Raw genomic sequence first — 22,202 nt, 5'->3', positions numbered from 1 at the left:
GATCAGGTGCCAAGGCAGCCAAAGAGAACTGTCACCTCCCTTGTGCTAAGAACAAACAGGATAGGGATTCTGTCCAGGTAACTAGGTGACTCTTGTCTTTAGTCGACACAAAAGTATTACAGTCTGCATTTGAAGTTAGTAAGGATCTTGGGCCCTCTCAGACCCCTTTCCCTTTCAGGGAGAAAGTAAGAATCTCCTGAATTCAGTAGTGTGGGAGCAGCCAATCTGAGCTGTCAACACCATTCTTGAGTTCCAGTTATAAGCAAGACTCTTTGGGATGGGCGAGAATCCCAATTACTGTTAACAAACATGTCAGCAAATAGCACTGATGTTTATTGGACATTATCACCCAAGTACCCGAAGTGAGCCTCAGAGTGAGTCCGTTTGCAAGCTTTCCCCTTAAACCGGATTGGAAGGCCATGTGGGACCACGCCGAGGACAAAGAAAACCCATGTGTAGGAGATACCGGGACTGTCATCCCCATGTAATAAGAACGTGGACCCAGTGAGAAGTAATTTTTCTACAGAACACAATCTGGTACTGGGCTCGTGGTTACACCAGCCTGGCTCTTGTTCTCAGACATCTCCAAGAGGAAGAAATGAAGAGCTTGTTCAGAGAGGCAGAAATGGCAGGAGGGACAGCAGGTCCCTAAGGCATCCGTGTGCTTCAGAGAATCATTGGTAGAAAACAGAAGGTGAGAGGCTGTAGGGCTTCAAGAGGCCACAGCAAAAAATTCACTGCGGGGAGCCGGACTGATAATCCAGGGGGGCGGGCACTGGCCTTGCATGCGGCCGACCCGGGTTCGATCCCTGGCTTCCCATATGCTCCCCCAAGCACCCCCAGGAGTGATTCCTGAGTGCAGAGCTAGGAGTAGCCCCTGAGCACTGCCGAGTATGTTCCCCACCACCCATTAAAAAAAGAAAGAAAAAATCACGGAGGAGGAGGAAGAGGAAGAGGAGGAAGAGGAGGAGGAGGAAGAGGAGGAGGAGGAGGAGGAGGAAGAGGAGGAGGAGGAGGAGGAGGAGGAGGAGGAAGTGTCTTGCTGAGAGCTGGAGCAAGAAGAAAGAAGCATTAAGGGTCATCCTCCTGTCGGGGGCTGGTTTCATTTTGTCTCTGGCCCCTGGCTGCCATCCAGAAAACACGCTAGGGTGCAGGGTCCCGGCTCAAGAAAAAAAGGCAACGGAGGTGGGGCTGCTGCTGGCCACTGAGCTCTCCAGCACATCCTGCATGGCCTTTACTCCTCAGCACACACGTAGGTCCGCATGGGGTGGTCCTGCCACGGAGGCAGATGGGCCAGGCTCTTGGCCACATCCGGCTGCATGGGCCAGCCCCAGGTCTCAAAGAAAGGGACCAGGTTCTTCTGCACTTTCTCAGAGAACTTCTTCACCCACAGATTCATCCGGCCAGTGTTGGTGTTGGGGAGGCCTGAGAGGGTCTGGTACTCCGCGAAGAGCTCAGTGAACGGCTCCCACCCAAAGGCCTCCTGGAGCTGGGGAGACAAACAGGAAAGTGAGGAAGGGGAAGCAGAAGTTGTTGTAGTGGTTACAGTGTGCATGTGTACATGTGTGTGTCTAGATGGTTTTCACTTCCCTTCCTTCTTTTCCTCCTCCCTCCCTCCTTCCCTCTCTTCCTTTCTCTCCTTCCTTTTTTCCTCTCCTCCCTCCCTCCTTCCTTCCTTCCTTCCTTCCTTCCCTTCCATCCCTCCCTTTTTCCCTTCCCTCTCTTCCTCCCTCCCTCCTTCTCCTCCACCTCTTTCTTCTCTTCTCTTCTCTTTCTTTCTTTCTTTCTTTCTTTCTTTCTTTCTTTCTTTCTTTCTTTCTTTCTCTTCTCTCTTTCTCCCTTTCTCTCTTTCTTTCTCTCTTTCTTTCTTTCTTTCTTTCTTTCTTTCTTTCTTTCTTTCTTTCTCCTTCCTTCCTTCCTTCCTTCCTTCCTTCCTTCCTTCCTTCCTTCCTTCCTTCCCTTTCTTCTTTTATTTCTTTCTTTTCTTTCTTTCCTTCTTCTATTTCTTTCTTTTCTTTCTCAGTTTTTTGGTCTCACCTGGCAATGCTCAGGGCTAAGTCCTAGCTTTGTACTCAAGAATTACCCTTGACAGAGCTCAGGGAACCATATAGGACTCGGGTATCGAACCTGGGTCTACTGCGTGCAAGGCAAGCGCCCTCCTGCTATACTATCATTCCAGCTCCCATCCTTTCTTTCCTTGGGGTGGGGGGTGGGGGCGCTTGGCCATATCTGGTGGGACTTGAGTGCTACTTTCAATGTGGCGCTGGGGCTCTCCATGAAGTGGCAGCAACCGACCCCAGGGTCCTCACACATACAAGGTAAGTGCCGACCCCCATTGGCAGGGCTGACTCCGAGTTTCTCCTCCTGCCTTATCACAGCCCTAGGTCCTTCCAGTGAGGTTTTCTCCTGTAACACTTCTCATTTCCTCTGTGCACCATCAGAAAGCCAGGGGAACAAACGGGGCAGGGGCTCTTTCTGCACCTTAGAGCATTGGCATCCCAAGTCCAGGGAGATGGGATGAGGGGTTTATGCTGGCAGGGCCTGTGAAGAGGCTCCTGGTCTCTGGGGTGCTACCGGGTAGAGGATGCCCCCCGTGAGTCTGTGCGGTACCTGCAGGTAGGTCTCCAGAGCTGTCCACACGCTCCAGTCCTCCAGGGGCGCCCCCTTGCCCAGGTGCTCTCTGATCCTCTTTTCTCGCTCCGTAGCGCTCAGGGCAGGGTGTGCCTGAGCCCGGGGGATGCCCAGCACCGTCTCGTGCACGTAGACTGACCAGAGGTTGCAGGTGGCTTCCGTGGTGTGCGGAGGGAACTCCCACCCGGGCCGCTGCTGGTTGTGACCCAGCTCGTGGATGGGCCCCCAGAGGCCCTGGCTGCGGATGCCCGTGGAGTTCAGCAGGTCCTGCACTGATTCCACGTGGCACATGATGGGGTACCCGGAGTGCATCCAGCCTGGGGTGAGGTGGGGGTAGTGGCAGTCAACCCAAACCCCAATTCCGGCTCCCTTTCCGAGACCCTCCACAATCCCAGAATCTCCAAGCGGAGGAGAGAACCATGGTCCCCCACTTGGGGGGACCCACGCCCACATGCCAGGGAGTGGACCCCTGGCCACTGTGCTTCTCCTGGTCTCTGGCACTGTCCTCTGAGCTCAGCGCTCCTCCCTGTATCGCAGGACACAAGTTCTACGGGTTTCCCCTGTGAGCAGATCTGCCCCAGATGTCCCGGGGCTGGGACCTGACCCCCTCCAGGCTGGAAGAACCTCTTGACTGCTGTCCTGATTTACACTGTTTCATAGGGAGAAAGAACCTTGTCCTATTTTTTTTTTTTTTTGGTAAAATCCAGTGATACACAGGGATTACTCCTGGCTCTGCATTCAGGAATTATTCCTAGCGGTGCTTGGGGGAAACATATGGGATACTGGGAATCGAACCTGGGTTGGCCGCGTTCGAGGCAAACACCCTACCTGCTGTGCTATCGCTCCATCCCTGAACCTCATCCTTTATTAAGCATAAGGAAACAGGTTTAGGGACAGAGACACAGTACAGTGCTTGCTTTATAGGTGGCTGCCCTAGGTTCTATACCTGGTATCCCATGTGGTTCCCTGAGGCCCACCAGAAATGATCCCTGAGTGCAGAACCAGGAGTAAGCCCCCAGCACCAGCAGGTGTGGTTCAAAAGCCAGAAGGTAAAACAACCACCACCAAGCAAACAGGTCTGGAGGAATTTTCCAGAGTCCTTACACCTCTCTAGATGTTCTCTCCCCCAAAACACTCAACAGAAACCTCTTCACTCCCTTGCCACTGATGCCTGTGATGTGTGCTAGGAAAAAATAGTTCACTGAAGAAATTTTAAGAAAATATTAAGGCACCATGATTAACAAATTCATAGTGAGTTTCAGGCACACAATTTTCCAGCACTAGGCCTGTCCCAGGGTTCCCGGGATCCCTCCCAGGCCCCAGCCTGTCTCTGTGACAGGCACATTTTGAAGTCTGGTTGCTGTCTATTGGATTGCGTGCTTGCAGAAGGGTTGGCTTGGTGGCTCAGACTTAAACACATACAATTCCTCTACACCCCTCGCTGTGCCCAAGGCTTCTGCCCCCTCCCGTTATCCCCTGTTTATCTCTTCTTACACCCCACATTCTTTCCCCGTCATTCTGATTTCTACACTCTAGGGTCAGGGGTAATTATAGGTAATCTCTGCCCACCCCCAAACCCCAACCCTGATATCTTGCATTCTCTCTCTCTCTCTCTTTTTCTTCCGCTTTTATGGGTCATACCCGGTGGTGCTCAGGGGCTACTCCTGGGAATTGAACCTGGGTCGGCCGCATGCAAGGCAAACGCCCTACCCACTGTGCATCCCATATGGTCCCCTGAGCACCGCCAGGAGTAATTCCTGAGTGCAGGGCCAGGAGGAACCCCTGTGCATTGCCAGGTGTGACCCAAAAAGCACACCGTGGACCTTAAGAGGACCTTAAGAGTGCTGCCACTCTGCCAGGGAAGTCTTACCTGGGAACAGTGACCAGAGCGGGACCAGGGGCCCATAGCACTGGGAGCCTTGACTGAGTGAGCACCCGCCCTAAGTTATGCCCTGAAGTGCACGACCCCTGCACTCTGCCTCGGGTAGTCCCCCGCCCCAGTCACTCCTGGCTCAGGAGTTACTCCTGGTGGTGCTCAGGGGACCATAGGAGATGCTGGGAATCGAACCCAGGTCATCCGCGTGCTAGGCAAACGCTCTACCTGCTGTGCTATCTCTCCAGCCCCATTGCATTCTCTTCTTGACATTCGTCCACATACCACAGACAAGCAACATCACCCGGAAGGAAATATTTCATTTTCAGCCTCTCCTGGAAGCAACACCCCTTGCCTCTGAGAACTCCTAAGACCAACTTTCCTTTTCTTTGCTTTTCCGTAAAAATAATTTTGTAATGAATGAAAGAACTGCGACTAGCAGTGAGTGATAGGTGAGTCTTCAGCATATATTTCAGCACCAATCCCACCATCAGTGTCAACGTCCCTCCACCCGTGTTCTCTTACTTCACCCCTCCCCCACTCCCTCCTGCCCCCTTCCCTCCACTCCCACCACTGTGACAAGCAATTTACAAAGTTCAGTGGCTGCAGCTTGCGCTCATGGTTTCAGTGTTGTCGAGTCTGTGCTCTGGCTGTGGAACTATCCACATCATCAGGTAACCAAAGCCCGGACCTGTTTCCTCCCACCCTCTTCCCCCTTTTCATCTTCTTCCTCCCCCTTTTATTTCCTCTGTCCTTCTCTAAGCTCTGGGGTCAAGGATGGTCTAGGCATCTCCCCTTTATGACATTTCGTTTCCTCATCCGGTTCAGTGAGAGCCTCCTGTGTTTGCTCAGGCCACTGTTTCTGAGATGTTCTGCCAATTCCTACCCATGAGCTCACCCGACTCTCCTCACCACGCAGACACTGTCATCCCCATCATGGCTGTGTCTTTCCCCTGCCTCCTCCCCCGCCACCTGGCTTTACTGCCACCTTGACTACTGCAAACTGTGAACCTTGGGGTTGGAGCAATAGCACAGTGGGTAGGGTGTTTGCCTTGCATACGGCCGACCCAGGTTCAATTCCCAGCATCCCATATGGTCCCCTGAGCACTGCCAGGAGTGATTCCTAAGTGCAGAGCCAGAAGGAACCCCTGTGCATTGCCAGGTGTGACCCAAAAAGCACACCGTGGACCTTAAGAGGCAAACCTCCACCCCGCCCCGGGCAGTCCCCCGCCCCCGTCACGTACCCGCTGAGATCTGCACGTCGGCCACGATCCGCTCGGGGCGGGGGAAAGGGAAGGGCTGGGCAGCCAGCTTGGCGATGGCCAGCATCATCTCGTCCCAGAGGTGCAGCAGGGGCTCAGGGTCCTCCAGGGTCCGGAGGTCCGTGGTGGGCACCGTCAGGATGATATTGTCCGTGGCCAGCTCCCCCCAGGGGGCTGGGCTGTGCTGGACACTGTGCTGCCACTCTTCCAGGGAAGTCTTACCTGGGAACAGTGACCAGAGCGGGACCAGGGGCCGATAGCACCGGGAGGGAGCCTGGACTGAGTGAGCACCCGCCCTAAGTTATGCCCTGAAGTGCACGCCCCCTTCACTCCAGCACTGCAGCCCCAAGCAATAAACCCACATTACTGCCCGGCAGGCTATGCATGGTGGACAGCCAGCTGTGTGCCCCGGAGGCGTCAAGAAACAAGAAAGATGGAGAATGTCACTCCACGTCCACAGCTCCCTGGAGGCTGAAAACGCTGGGGGCCGCGGGGCAGGGGTGGGCAAACACAGAATGAACAACTATCGACAAGGGTCTCAGGTCTTCCCTCTTTGGTCCCCAAGTCTCCACTGGACACAGGATGCAGGATGCAGGGAGAAGACACTGGACATGAGGCACAGGGGATGGGGCATGGGGTCTCCCATCTCCTGCGGGCCCCCACCCCACAGTCCTCCCCATCCTCTCCAGCCGTAGCTCACACAGCCCCTCGGTCCCCACACTCACCCAACCTGTAGTAGGGAGCAGGCACGGAGCCGGTGATGGTGAGGGACACGGGCCCCAGTTGGCTGCCCTTGGGCACGATGACATAGACCAGACCCCCCCAGAGGCAGGACACGGACTCTGTGGCCTGGTCCACGCAGCACTGGTGAGTGACCACTGGGGCCCGGGCCAGCTGGCGGGCATTGCTCAGGTCGTCCGTGTGGCAGCCAATGAGAACCTGGAGGGAAAGGTCCCAGGGTCCCCCTGTGTGCGGGAGAACAGAGCCCTGCAGGTCTGAGGGGCTGAGGGTGGGAATGTGTGGATGGAGGCTGAGACAAAGTCCTGGCTTCCCCCTGTGGGAGCAAGACCAGGCGCCCTCAGAGACCTGAGCTGGGACCACGCTGCGATGAGCCACAGGGGTGCCACAGGGGTGCCCAGAGGAAGGAGTGGGTCCAAGCCGAGGTGAGAGGATGCCTCCCCGTGTGTTTGGGGAGTCCCTGGGCTGTCTGGCTGGGGTCCTGCAATTCTCAGGGCAGACGCTAGGGGGCAGGAAAGAGACCCCAGTGAGTAGGAAGTGAACCCCCAGGACAAAGGAGGAGGAAACCGACTTCTGGCCCGATTTGGGGGATGACAGGAGGAGGTACGGCTACAGGGACTGGGGCAGGTGTGGGTGTGCCCCTGGGTGCCCCTGGGTGCCCCAGCTCCAAGCCGGGAACATCACCACTCCCTACCCCAAAGGCTTGGCCCTCCCTAGTTCTTAGGAGCCCCGAGACTCAGCTGCTTCCTCCAAGGCAGTTACCCCTTTCATTCAGACGCCAGGATAGAGGTCCCTATTCCCAGGCATACCTGGTTCCCACTGCCAGGCTCTCCAGCACTCAGCCCACATTCCCTTCCAGCCACCAGCCGGACTCCCTGACAGTTAGTTTGAAGTTGAACTGTTTGGGCCACAGTGCACAGACATGTCACCTCTCCACTACAGAGGAGCCAAGACCCCTGTTCTCTGCCCATGACTTCCTCTTCTTCTTCCTATCCCTCCTTTCCTTAGCATGTTTTTTTTTCCTTTTCTGCGGGGGGGGGGGGGGGTCACACCCACTGATGCACAGGAGCTCCTCCTGGCCACACTCAGGAAGTACTCCTGCCAATGCTTGGGGGACCATATGGGATGCCGGGGATCAAACCGGGTCGGCCGCATGCATGGTAAACAGTCTACCGGCTGTACTATTGCTCCAGTCCCTCCTTGGCATCTTTGTTTCTGCGTTCTTCTGCCTTTGCCCCCTCCCACACCCCACACATGCCACTGGACCTCGCACAGGGCACTGAGAATGGCCAGTGTTAGGCCTCATCACCCACTTCACAGAAAACCTTCCAGCACCCCATCCAGGGGGCCGCGGACCCATCCTATGCTGCCGGGGGCCAGCGAGTGGCTCTGAGCCTGGAGGGGGCTGAGCACGGGGCTGGGGCCTCACCTTCAGCCCAGCAGAACTAGCGGAGTCCGGCAGGGAGAACTCCGCGTTCTTCCCGTTCAGCAGGTAGCGGCCGGTGCTCATCCAGCATTCCCCTGGGCCTGGAAATTAGCACAGGGAGGCTCAGTCCCTCATCCTCCCTCCCCCCAAATACACCTGCTCCCAACCCCCTTCCCTGTACATCAGTTCTGGCCATTCAAGCTGACCCTCCACCCCAACTTCCTTCTTTGTTTGGTTTTAGGGCCACACCTTGGGATTCAGGCACTTCCTTCCTTCCTTCCTTCCTTCCTTCCTTCCTTCCTTCCTTCCTTCCTTTCTTTCCCTGATTTTTGGGCCACACCCAGCGATGCACAGGGGTTACTCCTGGCTCAGGAATTACTCCTGGCGGTGTTTAGGGGACCATATGGGATGCTGGGAATCGAACCTGGGTGGGCCGCATGCAAGGCAAACATTCTACCCGCTGTACTCTCAGTCCAGCTCTGGGTCTCAAGCTTACTCCTGGTTCTGCACTCAGGGGACTCCTCCTGATGGCCTTGGGGTAGCCCCTAGGTCAGATGCTGGACACTGCACCCAGGTGGGCCGTGTGCAAGGCGAGAGGGAGCCCTCCCTGCCGCACCCTCCCTCTGGCCCCTACCCCAACTGCCTGGGGCGTGGGGACACCCCACCCAGGGGGACCCCGTCAGCCCCTCTGCGCGCTGCACACCTGGGTTGCAGGCGTCCACCTGCACGGTGATGGTCCGCTCTGCGGGGTTCGCGCAAGCGCAGCCGCCCAGCCCCGCGGCCAGCTGGGTGCAGTCAGTCCCCGATCGCGCCAGCTCGGTGGCCAGGCTGAGCATGGCAGCCTCCAGGGAGCCAGCGGCCACCGGGTTCTTCTTGCTGACGGCCGGGAGGCCGGCCAGACGCAAAGTCTTGAGCAGGAGGCGGTGCACAGAGGCGTAGGCGGGGATGCCCCGCGCTGGGATGCTCAGGAAGGCGGTCGCGTCGTTGCCCAGCTTGGCCAGCCTCTTCTGGTCCACGCAGCCACGGCCCTGTTTCACCTGCTGCAGAAAGGCCGCCAGGGCCTGGCGGAAGTGGTACCCGAGCATCTCAGGGGTGGCCGCAGGGAAGCAGTCTGGTTGCAGGGTCCGGGCTGTGATGCTGAGGCCCAAGCCATTGAGGAGGCGGTTTCCCGGGAAACCAGCCAGAGCGGGGCGACCGGGGTTCTGTGAGGCCCACCACCAGGCCTGGCCCCCCATCAGCAGGCCACCGCCCTCGGCCACGAACTCGCGCAGGGGCCCAGCCTCCGCATCGCTGTAGGCCCCGCAGCAGTAGACCTGCAACTGGTCGGTCAGCTGGGACTCCAGGCTGCACTGCAGGCCACTGCCGTCCAGCAGGGCACACAGGCCCTTCAGGTTGGGGTTCACCCCCACTCGGCCCGTGGGGCCCCCGGCCAGCCAGTGCACGGCATTGAGCAGAAAGGTCCCCAACGTGGGGGCGGAGAGGAGGCTCTCGTGGGCAGCCAGGACCACCCGGCCCTTGCCGTAGCGGGCACCTGCCAGGAAGCAGCCCAGTGAGGGGTCCATGCCCAGGGGGAAGGCCAGCGCCCCGTGCACCAGCAGCCTGGACGGCAACCCCCCGGTCTTGATGTCCAGTTCTGAGACCCCTTTCAGTAGTTGCTGCTGGTCCTGCCTTGTGTCCTCCCCACACCTGCAAGCGACACAAGGGACAAAAGGGGTCACAGTCAGTTAGCAAAGAGCCAGGGGTCTCCTGCCTGAGGTCTGAAAATGAACAGGGCCTGCCTGGTCCATGGTCTTCCCGACCCCAGGGTGAGGCGAAAAGGTGTTGATGCCACTGCCCACACCGGAGTTCGATTCCTCCACCCCTCTCAGAGAGCCCGACAAGCTTCTGACAGTATCTCGCTACCCGTGAGGAATTCGATGTGCCAAACACAGTAACAAGTCTCACAATGTTACTAGGCCAATCAATGAAGAACAGGAGGACAGTGCAGTGCTATAGTGCCACTGCCCACAGCACCTTCCGGTAATTACGGGGCTCTGTGTGTACCCCAGGAGGCCTTGGATGGATTTGGAAAAAAGAAAACAACCACCACCACCTAAGAGTGAGCTGGCCGGTTTGGCACACCTCAAAACCTACATTCTCCAAAGGCTCAGTCTGGGAATTCCTCTCAGACAGGAATGCCCAAGGGTCTGATTCAATCGATGTCATCTCTCCATCTATCAGTCGTGATGGGGCCTGCCCTGAGCGGTGCCAGGGTCAACCATGGGGCCTCATACACGCCAAGGATGTGCTAACCTCCTTTGGCTACCGCTCTGGCCCCAAACCCTGTGTCTTTTTATTTTTTATTTATTTCATTTTTAAAAAATGTTTTTGGTTTTTGGGTCACACCTGGCAATGCACAGAGGTTACTTCTGGCTCTGCACTCAGGAATTACTCCTGGCGGTGCTCAGGGGATGATATGGGATGCTAGAAATTGAACCCGGATTGGTCGCGTGCAAGGCAAATGCCCTACCCTAGGTGCTATCGCTCCAACACCCTCTATGTCTTTTTAAATAATACAACATACCACTGGTTTAAATGACATAGCCTTCAACTTTGGAAGTCTTCATTGTACTCATACTAGATTTAAGACGAAATTTATTGATGAGTTCAAGAGAGTGAAGGTTACATGGGTCCCACACCAGCCGGGAGCCAGTAACCAACCATATTCTATAGGCGCCTTCCTTCCTTCCTCCTCTCATTCTTAGGTTATCTCAGCTGACCTCTGACCCTAACAACGAGTTTTCACTAGACACCGTCTGTTCCCTGGCTTGGTTCCTGTATATACTATCTCTGAGTGGGATCGGTTGGTATACTTGCCCTTCTCCTTCTGACTCATTTCACTCAGCTTGATTCCATCTAATTCCATCCACGCTGCAGTGAGATACACTGTTTTTCCATCGCTGAGTAATATCTCACTATATAAATATACCACACATTGATCCACTCATTTGCTGTTGGGACACCTGGGTTGTTTCCAGATCTTGCCTGTTGGAACACTGCATGGAACACAGGAGCTCGCAGATCTTGTTGACATCCTTAGTTATCATCCTGTTGTGAAAATGCAGTGTATGTCTTTTGGTTTCAACACGGTTTCTTTAGAAGATTGTGTTGTTATCACTCCTACCAGCCAAGGGCCAATAACCCACAAACTTAAAGAATTCAGGCGTTTTGATGTTATCTCTTTGATCTATTTGCTCTTCTTCTGAAAGACAGTCACCCTTTAACGGCTGTGAAGTCTAATGTTCAAGGGCTTGAAGGCTGCATTCCCACATCTATGTGGAAGGAGATAATAATTTGAGGTTAATGCTTTCTGCGGGCACGTCTGAACTGTGAAGGAGATAATAATTTGAGGTTAATGCTTTCTGCGGGCATGTCTGAACTGTGGTCAGAGGGCAGCAGGAGCCTTGCAGTTGGATTTTACATCCCAGTTACTGCAATGCCTCCGTGGGGTGCACAAACACAGGTGTGCTTCTCCTTGGGGATAAGACATCCCTTGAGGCCCTTCTGCTGATTTTTATTTATTTTTTATTTTTTTATTGTTTGCTTTTTGGGTCACACCCGGCGATGCACAGGGGTTATTCCTGGCTCATGCACTCAGGAATTACTCCTGGCGGTGATCGGGGGAACATATGGGATGCTAGGAATCGAACCCGGGTCGGCTGCGTGCAAGGCAAACACCCTACCAGCTGTGCTATCACTCCAGCCCCCTTCTGGTGATTTTTAGAGGTGGCCTCCCCCTAGCCAGATGGGGCAGTTCCTCCCTCCAGGAACTGCAGAGCCTTCCACAGCAATTTGAAAGAACAGAACCTGCTCAGTGGGTCCAGGAGCTTTTGACCAAGATGGGCTGACAGGACACTTTGAACCCGAGCTGAGTGAAGGGACAGCATTGAGGGCGTTGGCTGCATGTCAGCGCATTCCTGGAGATGAGATCTGACAATGCTGGTCAGCCCCAGCTCAGACTAGGCAGGAGACATCTGAGACCAGTCCCTCTGTGAGTCTCGTCACGAAGTTGTCTGTTGGGCGATTCATCACAATTCTAGGTCACCCTTTGTCTTGGAATGGGTCTGGATGTTTTCTACTCAGCTCTATACTCCAGGTGTTTTGATCAGTGTTACTCAGGCACTGGTGCTGCCCACAGAAATTCCTTGTCAGTGCATGAAAAGTCATTTCCTCGGAACACATGATACCCACGGGTGTCCATATAGCAGTATTATCATCACAATCACGATCACGATCATCCTGTTGTTCGTCGATTTCCTCGAGCAGGCACCAGTAATGTCTCCTTCCTAGCCCTGAGATTTTAAAAGAGCCATTTCAATGCTCTTTAAGGATTAGGAGAATGAGACCCATCTTTGTTACTGGTATTTGCCATATTGAATACGACACAGGAAGTTTGCCAGACTCTGCCGTGCGGGCAGGATACTTTTGGTGGCCTGCCAGGTTCTCCAAAGGAAAAATAAGATAATAAGATGTCGGGGGCTGGGTTTTATAGTCTCTGCGTCTTGGCCGTTGATGGGACCAACCTGGCACTGGTGACAGCTGGTGGGTGTGACGCCTACCTACTGGAAGATGGGGGGTCTGGGTCGAGAAGGCCCAGTCCCAATTCGAGTAGGCTTGGAGACCTCATCCCCGGGCCCCGCGTGCCTGGGCTCCTCTGACAGTTCTTTCATGCGTGAGGCCCGTCTGGATGTGTGGAGAGTAGTCCCAGCATGGCCGTGGCTGGCTCCAGAGGTCCTCAGCTGCTGGGGCTCTGTTCGAGGGCGGGCGGGGGAGAAACTCAACCCTTCCCCCTCCAAGGGGCCCTGGTGAGGACAGCCAAGCCTGGGGACAGGAGACTAGTACTATCATATGTTGGTAAATATTCTTATTACAGAGAATGGCTTGGAGTGATTGTACAGCAGGCAGGGGGCTTGCCTTGCACACAGCTCACTGGTTTTGAAATCCAGCATCCTATAGAGTCCCCTGAGCCCCACCAAGAGTGATCCCTGAACACAGAGCCTAGAGAAAGCTCTGAGCACAGCCAGGTGAGGCAGCAAAAAAAAAGGCACTAGAGTGAGCATGTGGGGAGGTGGTAACAGGACATAATCACTGGGGCTTTCCCTGGAGAGTCATGGGGGGAGTTTCCAGCGAGGGACAGTGGCAGTGGAAAGGGGGTCCTTGTTTCCAGGGGTCCCTAAAGGAGAAGCATCCAGGAGGCTGTTTTGAGTTGAAACTGAATAAGAGGAATAAACTGGTTTTTCAAGTCCTGAGGAAAAACTCAACGGTTCTTATTTTTCCAAGCGCTTTATAGTCCACCTATATGGACATTATTTTCATAAGCTCAGTAGCACTGTAGTCGAGTTGTTCATCGATTTGCTTGAGCGGGCACCAGGAATGTCTCCATTGTGAGACTTGTTGTTACTGTTTTTGGCATATCAAATACACCACGGGATGCTTGCCAGGCTTTGCTGTGTGAGCAGGATACTCTCAGTAGCTTGCCGGGCTCTCTGAGTGGGGCGGAGGAATACAACCTGGGTTGGCCATGTGGAAGGCAAACGCTTTACTCGCTGTGCTATCACTCTAGCCCATAAGCTCGGTATTATTTATTTATTTATTTATTTATTTATTTATTATTAGTGAAACACTATGAGGTACAGTTATAGACTTAATAAATTTTTGTACTTGGTTTTCAGTTATGCAAGGGGACATGAAGAAATGGAAAAATGTCCCCTGTTTATGGATCGGGAGAATTAACATTGTCAAAATGGCAGTACATCCCAAAGCACGGTACAAATTCAATGTGATCCCTATAAGTATATCCATGACATTCTTCAAAGAAATGGAGCAAACACTCCTGAAATTTATATGGAACAATAAGCCCCCACGAATTGCTAAAGCAATTTTTGGGAAAAAGAAAATGGGAGGAATCAACCTCCCTAACTTCAAGCTCTACTACAAAGCAGTAATACTTAAAACAGCATGGTACTGGAACAAAGGCAGAGCTGTAGACCAATGGAACAGAGCTGAATATACTGACATCTCCCCCTAAGCATTTGATCATTGGTATCATTTAGAACAGAGTTTTATTTCTCAACTTTTGTCTATTAGATCATGATCATTTTCCGATTTCCTGTAAGTACCTCTTGAATATGTGATTTTTAATGGTTGAAAAATTGTTCTTCAGTCTAAACTGCGTAATACAACCTAATCACCAAAGCAATGTTGATAAATATGTAGCTTCTTCCCAGTATATCACTTAAGAGTGAAAAATCCTATTAAAATGCCTCTTGCTAAATGTTTGCCTTCGAGCCCATTTTACCCAATTCCTCATGTCTGAGTGTCTTCTGGAAGAAGATGCCATAGTGGCCAGGGAAATATGCAAGAAGGACGGATAGTGTAAACCCATCCAGAGAGCATCCTTCAGAGGCTAAATTCCCTTCAGTCATTTCCCAGGAACTGACTCTAAAACAGGTGAATTTAACCATCTTTATCAGGGCACTGTTTCCATTCCCCCTATGAGCTGTCAATTTCATGACTAGAAATGCAGTACAAACAAGCACTCGGGTATTTAGTGCAGTATATATGCAATAGACCACTGAAAATTTTCAAACTATTAGAAATGTACAGTGACTAAAGATCTAACTTAATGAATTATACTGCATCTACACGCTAAAATTTAATAGAATATATTGTATATTATTTATATAATAATATAGTGCTATATTGAAAGAATAATATCACATCGAAAAGGTGAAGAAAAAAATCGTATAGTATGTCACTTCCCTATGCAAAAAGCAAACTGATATATGTGTATGTCTTTCTATATAAATGAATAATAGAATAAGAAATTTTTTGAACAGAGAAAGGAAGAAAATTCATAAAGCAGACAAAAACAGAGTGCATACTTCTTAATCTTTTGTTTTGGATCCACATAATCACTTTATATAATTATGAAATAAATTTATTTATGAAAGCAATTCCAACAAAGCAAAAGTGAAACATCTAAATGAACATCATGTTGGTGGTATTGCCACAAAGATAAGTATTATTCTATTAAGGCAATTTGACTGAAGATATCAAACAAAATATAACACAAGGATAAAGAGAACTGAAGGCATCTTTGATTGTTCTGAGGGTAAACAGTTTCTTGTATTTTACAACCATCTTGTGTGCATTATGAGTAAAAGCAAATGAATCACCGAGCAGTGCACTTTAGAATTGGGACTTTTCATCCTGGGAAGAAAAGTAGGTGCAGATGGACGAGCATTGAAATGAAGCACAAGCTTGGAGCGGTGCATCTGTCTGAAGTATCAGTTAAACTCAGGAACCCGAGAGATAGTAAAAGGCCTGGCATGATATATGGTCCTGGCATGTGGCCTGCCAGGTTTGACCCCTGGCACCACACATGGTCCCCTGATCATCCCGAGGAGTGATTCCTTAGCACAGAACTAGAAGTAAGCCCTGAGCACCACTGGCTCTGGTCCCTAAACCAGATAAATAACAAACTCAGAGCAAACCACTGTATAGCACCGTCTTCCTGTTGTTCATTGATTTGCTTGAGCCAGCAAGTAGCGTCTCCATTGTGAGACTTGTTGTTACTGTTTTTGGCATATCGAATACTCCTCAGGGAGCTTGCCAGGCTCTGCCACAACAAAAATTCGTCGATTGCCTCAAGCTGGCCCCAGCAACATCTCCTTCATCCTAGCCCTGAGATTATATTCAAGGCTTTTTAGAAGAATGAGACTCATCATTGTTACTGGTATTTGGCATATTGGGTATGCCACGGGGAGTTTGCCAGACTCTGCTGTGTGGGCAGGCTACATTCAGTAGCCTGCCAGTTTGTCCAAAATAAGAATGAGATAATAAGATGTCATAATAAGATGTTGCACGGCCGCAAATGCGGCCGCGTGGTTCTGGTTGCTGGTTTTTATAGTCTCTGGGTCTTGGCCGTTGATGGGATTACACGGCGCCAGGGGGCCAGTTGGTGGGTGTGACCCCCGCCTACTGGAATTTGGAGGCTCTGGGTGGAGGATGCCCGGCCCCAATCTGAGTAGGCTTGGAGATCTCGGCCCCGGAACATACGTGGCTTTGTCCCTCTGCCAGTACCTTCATGTGTGCGGAGAGTGGTCTCAGCATGGTGGTGGCTGGTCCTAGAGGTCTTCAGCTGCTGGAGCCCTGGTTGGGGCAGGGAGGAAAGCTCAACCTACTCCCCTCCAAGGGGCCCCGGCGAGGGCAGCCAGACGCGGGGGCAGGATTTACAACAAAAATAATTTTTTAAAAACAAAATCCACACTAATTGTGGATACTCATAAGGCCTAGAAACAATACTGAACCTACTCATTCTCGAAGATGGTACCAGGGAGATGGTGGTTTCCAAATGTCATTTCCCTCTAGAAGAGACCAGGGCTCCTTGCAGAAATGGCTGGTGCAGGGTCTGGGGCCACAGACCAATGAGACAGACCTTGTTACACTGAAAAGCCTGGATTCTGCGGGGCTGGCTGTAAAGGTTCTACAGTCCACAGAGTAGAAAGGCCGCTGGGCGGCTCCACAGTTCCCGGAGAATGCACCATTTCCCAAAAAGAGCAGAGCTTACGCGGCCACACAACATCTCCGAATATAGAAAGTGATCAATGGAAAGTAAATCATGCAACGTTTCTCCCTGAAAATCAGGCTTAACTCTTATACAAATCACAACACCCAATAGGAGAGAGAAAACAAAAGGGTAAGCCCTGCCACAAAGGCAGAGTGGGATGGGGAGGGTGAGGGTGGGAGGGATACTGCGATCCGTGGTGGTGGGAAATGGGCACTGGTGGAGGGATGGGTATTCAAAATAAATTAATTAATTAAAAAAAATAAAGTTTCTACAGTCACCCTGCAGAGGCTCTTGGTGACAGGCACAGCTCATTTTAGCACTGACAGAGAGACACGAAATGAAACACTTTCTTTCATGAGCATAATACTTCTTTTAAAAAAATTTCATGAGCATCTCTGAGTTTGTCATGAGACTGAAAGAAATTCTTATGTATTGGTGACCTGGGGGGTAAACACAAAATAATTCAATATTTTGAAACGAGGTTAAAAAAAAGAAGGAAGAAATCAAGCTTGTCCTTCTCGAAGTCATCTAAGCCAACAGCTGACGAAGAGGAATTGTGTCTATAGAAGTTATTTGAACTTCTGAATAAAAGAAACACTAGAATTTCAAAGCTACTGTTTCTCAGCCATGAATGAATCAATGAACTTAGGGCTGGGCAGTGTTCATGGAAGATTGCTAGACAGACAGAGATGTTGAAGTAAGTCACTGTAAAGCACTCAACAAACAGAAAATCTCTCTCTCTCTCTCTCTCTCTCTCTCTCTATCTATCTATCTATGTATATGTTTGGCTGGAGCGATAGCACAGCGGGTAGGGCATTTGCCTTGCACGCGGCCAACCCCACTGACCAAGGTTCGATTTCTCTGCCCTTTTCAGAGAGCCCAGCAAGCTACCAAGAGTATCTTGCCTGCATGGCAAAGCCTGGCAAGCTACCCGTGACATATTCGATATGTCAAACACAGTCACAAGTTCACAAGGGAGAAGTTACTGGGGCTGCTCTAGCAAATTGATGAATAACGGGAGGACAATGACAGTGATGTATATGTTATATATAGTATATAACATATATGTAAAATATATGTATAAGTAAAATATATTGTAAAATATATGTAGATATGTACATATATTTTACAATATATGTACATATGTATGACAAAGCCTGGCCAACTCCCCGTGACGTATTTGATATGCCAAACATAGTAACAAGTCTCACAATGTTCCTGGGCCTGCTAGAGCAAATCGATGAACAACGGGAGGACAGTGACAGTGACATATGTACATATATATTAAACCATAAAAATGAATGATGAAGTTAAGAAATTACTAATTTTTTCTTAGATGTGACAATGGTGCTTGGGTTCTACTTGCAAGAGAGCGGGTCCCTATCTTTAGAAGGAAAATGTGCTACCATTTTTCCAGGGACCACCCATTCTCAGAAACCTCCTCCCGGTCCCTACTCCATGCCTGTTACTCCAACCAATCGCATCTTAGAAACTCTGGAAGGCCCCACACAGACATCAGCTTCAGGTGGTCCCTTAGCTCACTGCCCTGGGCGCCTCTTTCACACATGTCCATCACTCTGCTTTCTTGTTTCAATTCCTTTCAGCTTCTTAAAGGTCAGAGAAGCCTTCCACGCTGGCGGTCATCTCTAACCCCATTTTTCTGTGATGCTGTATGGCTGCGTCTACACTGCTGGATCTGTGACTGTGGGTCTACACCACTGGATTCCCTCTCCCCCAGGCTGCTGGTGGATTCAAATGGAGGAGGTAGAATCCAGACAGCAGGAAAAGAAGGAACTGATATGGTGTCTCTCGCTCTGTCCAAGTCCCTGGCACACTGTGTCTTCTGCAAGACTTCAGATGCCGGCAATAACTTTCCACAGGAGCCGTCAAGGCCCTGCTGAACCAGCCTCAGAGGCCACAAGCTTCACCCACGCCACCCCCAAGGCCACCTCAGTGTCCCTCCCTCCCACAACCTGCAACTCGGAACTATGGTATCTCTACCCTCTCTCCTGGGGGCGGGGGGTTCCAGCTCCGGGGTCCCCTGCTTAGGGTTTTTTGTTTGTTTCTTGGCTCACACCTGACGATGCTCAGAGGTTACTCTTGACTCTGCGCTCAGCAATTATTCCTGTGGAGCTCAGGAGGCCATATGGGATGCCGGGGATCAAACCCACACTGGCTGCATGCAAGGTCAGCATCCTACGTGCTGGACTAGCTCTCTAGCCCCCCCCCCCCCCCACCCCCACCCAGTTAAACTCCTGGTGTTTGACTGCTGGTGGGAATCCTGACTGGTTCAGCCCTTTTGGAAAACAGTATGGACGATTCTCAAAAAATTAGAAATTGAGCTCCCATTTGACCCAGCAATACCACTCCTGGGAATATATCCCGGAGAGGCAAAAAAAGTATAGTCGAAATGACATCTGCACTTCGATGTTCATTGCTGCACTGTTCACAATAGTCAAAATCTGGAAAAAACCCGAGTGCCCAAGAACAGTTGACAGGTTAAAGAAACTTTGGTACATCTATACAATGGAGTACTATGTAGCTGTTAGGAAAGATGAAGTCATGAAATTTACACACAAATGGCACTACATGGAAAGTATCATGCTAAGTGAAATGAGTCAGAGAGAGAGGGACCGAAAGATTGTATTCATCTGGGGAATATAAAGTAACAAAATAGGAGATTAACATCCAAGAATAGTCAAGATAAGTACAAGGAGTTTCACTCCATGGCTTGAAGGCCACCCGCACATGTGAGGGGAAAAGGCAGCTCAGAAAGAGAAGGGAACACCAAGTAAAGGGTGTTGTGAGGATCCTCCCAGGATGGGAGAAGCATGCTGAAAGTAGACTATAAGAACAAACATGATTGCCACTCAATGCCTCTTTTGCAAACCTCAGCAACCAAAAGGAGAGAGAGAACAAAAGGGAATACCCTGCCACAGAGGCAGGATGCGATGGGGGGTGGGAGGGATACTGGGATCATAGGTGGTGGAGAATGGGCACTGGTAGAGGGATGGGTACTCAATCATTGTATAACTGAAATCCAAGCACAAAAACCTGTAATGTCTACAACTGTACCTTATGGTGTTTCATTGATAAAAATTAAAAAAATAAAATAAAATTGAATTGCCATGAGATTAAGATTGAAATAAATAAATAAATAAATAAATAAAATAAACTCCTGGTGTTTGAAACGCCAGCGTTCAACCTGCATGCATTCCCTCAACTCTGAGCCTTCCCGGAACTCTCTCAGTGAGAGTCCTCTCCTGCCCCCACACCCCTCCAGCTGCTGTTCCTGTTTAGCTGGCCTGACTTTTCCTTGTTAGAACAGGAAACCGTTTGTTTCCTTGACTGCCTAAATCTCCCCTGGAATACAAGTGTGGGCACAGTACGACTTGGCCACGTGGATTCTGGCCCGCGGAACATCTCACACAAACATTCCTGTTTGCCCAAGAGGGCTGGACATCCTCTCTCCATGTCACCGGCATGAGACATGGGGCGCAGGCTGGTGACTGAGCTCGTTTCTAGCCTGACTGCTGTTTGGGGCCTGTGGCAGAGCAGGGAGGATGCAGTGCCTCCTGGAACCCGGTGAATCCCAAACGGCCTGATTTTGATGCGAGGTGGGTCCTAATACCACATGTTAGAACTGCAGGGTTTTTTTATTTTTGGCCCTTTTTTGGGGTCACACCCAGAGATGCACAGGGGTTATTCCTGGCGGTACTCAGGGGACCATATGGGATGCTGGGAATCGAAACCGGGTCGGCTGCTTGCAAGGCAAATGCCCTGCCCGCTGTGCTATCTCTCCAGCCCCTAGAACTGCAGTTTGGACCAGAGACACAGGACAGGGTCACCTGCCTTGCACACAAAGCCCAGCTTTGATCCCTGTCACCACAGCGGATGCCCTGAGCACCGGCAGGAGTGATTCCTGAGCACAGAGCCAAGAGGGAGCCCGGAACATGGCGAACGGTAGTTCATGAAGCAAAACAAAGAAAGAAACGCCAAGGATGGCAGGTCGCTCAGGAGAGGCACCACCCTCCCTCTGCTGAGCAGACCACAGTCACTCACCTGACATGCAGCGGGATCTTGGGGATATTCTTAGAGACCTTGAACCGGCCCGTGTCCCCGTAGGTGTCGGTGAAGTACACTCCAGCCACGCAAGTCACCTGGTTCCCCGGGAACGCGGACAGCACCTGGTGGGCACCGTGCTGGCTTGCCCAGTACCAGGCCTGGCCCCCGATGAGCAAGCCCCCTCCGCGCTTCACAAACTGCACCAGCTCCTCACTCAGGCCGTCGCTGTAGGCGTCTATGCAGTAAACCCCCAGGGCCGCTCCTTGTTCCGACTCCAGCTGAGCCTGGGTACCAGCACCCTGAAGGATGCCGTTGAGCGCTTCCAGGGACGGGTGCACGCCCACGGGAGCGCCGGGCGTGGGACAGAGCCAATCCACGGCGTTGCGGAGGAAAGGGGACAGGCTGGCGGCCACCAGGTAGCCCTCGTGGGCCACCACCACCAGGCGTCCACGGCCGTATGTGGAGGCGGCGATGATCACCTGGCCCTTGCCATTCACCATCACCGGGAAGGCGGCCTCGCCGATGAGCAGCAGCTCGCAGGGGACGGGGTCTTTGGGGACATCCCAGTGGGTTACACCGCGCATGAGGGCCTCGAAAGCAGCGGCAGGAGTTGTCGTCGCCGCCATGGCTGGAGCAGCTGCAGGAGAGCAGGGAAGAGACTCAGAGACCACGAAGAACAATTGCAACACGCCCAGCACCGGTCGGGTCCCTAGTGCACAAGGAACACCCCAGGCCAAGCCCCCTTTCACATGGCAATGTGCGAGTCATAGCTTGTATGTGCTGTTAACTACAAAACCACGGGGCCGGAGCCATAGCACAGTGGAGAGGGTGCTTGCCTTGCATGCAGCCAACCCGGGGTCGATCTCCAGCATCCCATATGGTCCCCCAAGCACTGGCAGGAGTAATTCCTGAATGCAGAGCCAGGAATAACCCCTGAGCATCACTGGGTGTGCCCCCAAAAGCAACCAAGCAAACAGACAAAATCAATAAAAGCACACGACCCCCTGCTGTTTTCAGGGGGTCACGCCACATCATATGTTATTCTTAACCAGCAATAGAATACAGACTGTCTACTGTTCCTTTTTCAGCAGATCTGAGTGTTGGGGTAAAATCCCAAATAATAATGGTGGGTCTGGTGTCAAAATAATGAATGTGATCAAAATAGAGAGAGAGTAATGTGGAAATCACCTGCCCTACAGGTAGGGGGAAGGTGTGGGATGGGGGCATACTGGTGTTTTTCGGGGTGGAGAATGAGCACTGGTGAAGGTACGGGTGTTTCATTCTATGAACGAGACTTAAACCCAAAAGCTTTGTAACTGCTCTCATGGTGATTCAATAAATAATATTATAAAAAATGAATATTATAAAAAGTAAGGTGGAGTTCATGCCCAATTCAATCAGCCTAATCAGTGGCTGAATAAATAGCAGTACTCCTACATAAAAAAAAAAAGAATAAGCCCTGAGCACCTCCAGGTGTGTAATCAAAAACCAAGGTAAAATGATTAAATAACAATAACAAAAACAGATCCTATGCTTTCTCTCCCTGAAGTAAGGATAACACGAAGCTTGCCATAATCATGTGGCCGGACCCCACGT

The 22,202-nt window shown here is 51.5% G+C and overlaps 1 protein-coding gene across 1 annotated transcript; it reads right to left on the bottom strand.

The window, feature by feature from the left end:
• Positions 1-1,234: 1,234 nt before the first annotated feature.
• Positions 1,235-21,232, bottom strand: LOC130032360 (TRPM8 channel-associated factor 2-like). Its single transcript, XM_056123942.1, has 7 exons — positions 20,604-21,232; positions 8,634-9,616; positions 7,934-8,031; positions 6,492-6,705; positions 5,749-5,988; positions 2,611-2,948; positions 1,235-1,489 (listed from the first exon to the last, which is right to left on the bottom strand). Exons 1-7 carry the CDS (start codon positions 21,230-21,232, stop codon positions 1,235-1,237), a joined length of 2,757 nt encoding a protein of 918 aa, XP_055979917.1.
• Positions 21,233-22,202: the final 970 nt, after the last annotated feature.

This window comes from Sorex fumeus, unplaced genomic scaffold, assembly GCF_029834395.1.
Source record: "Sorex fumeus unplaced genomic scaffold, SorFum_2.1 ptg000048l, whole genome shotgun sequence".
Classification (NCBI taxonomy): domain Eukaryota; kingdom Metazoa; phylum Chordata; class Mammalia; order Eulipotyphla; family Soricidae; genus Sorex; species Sorex fumeus.
The sequence above is the reverse complement of the archived record's forward strand: the minus strand, read 5'-3'. Positions and strand labels throughout refer to the sequence as shown.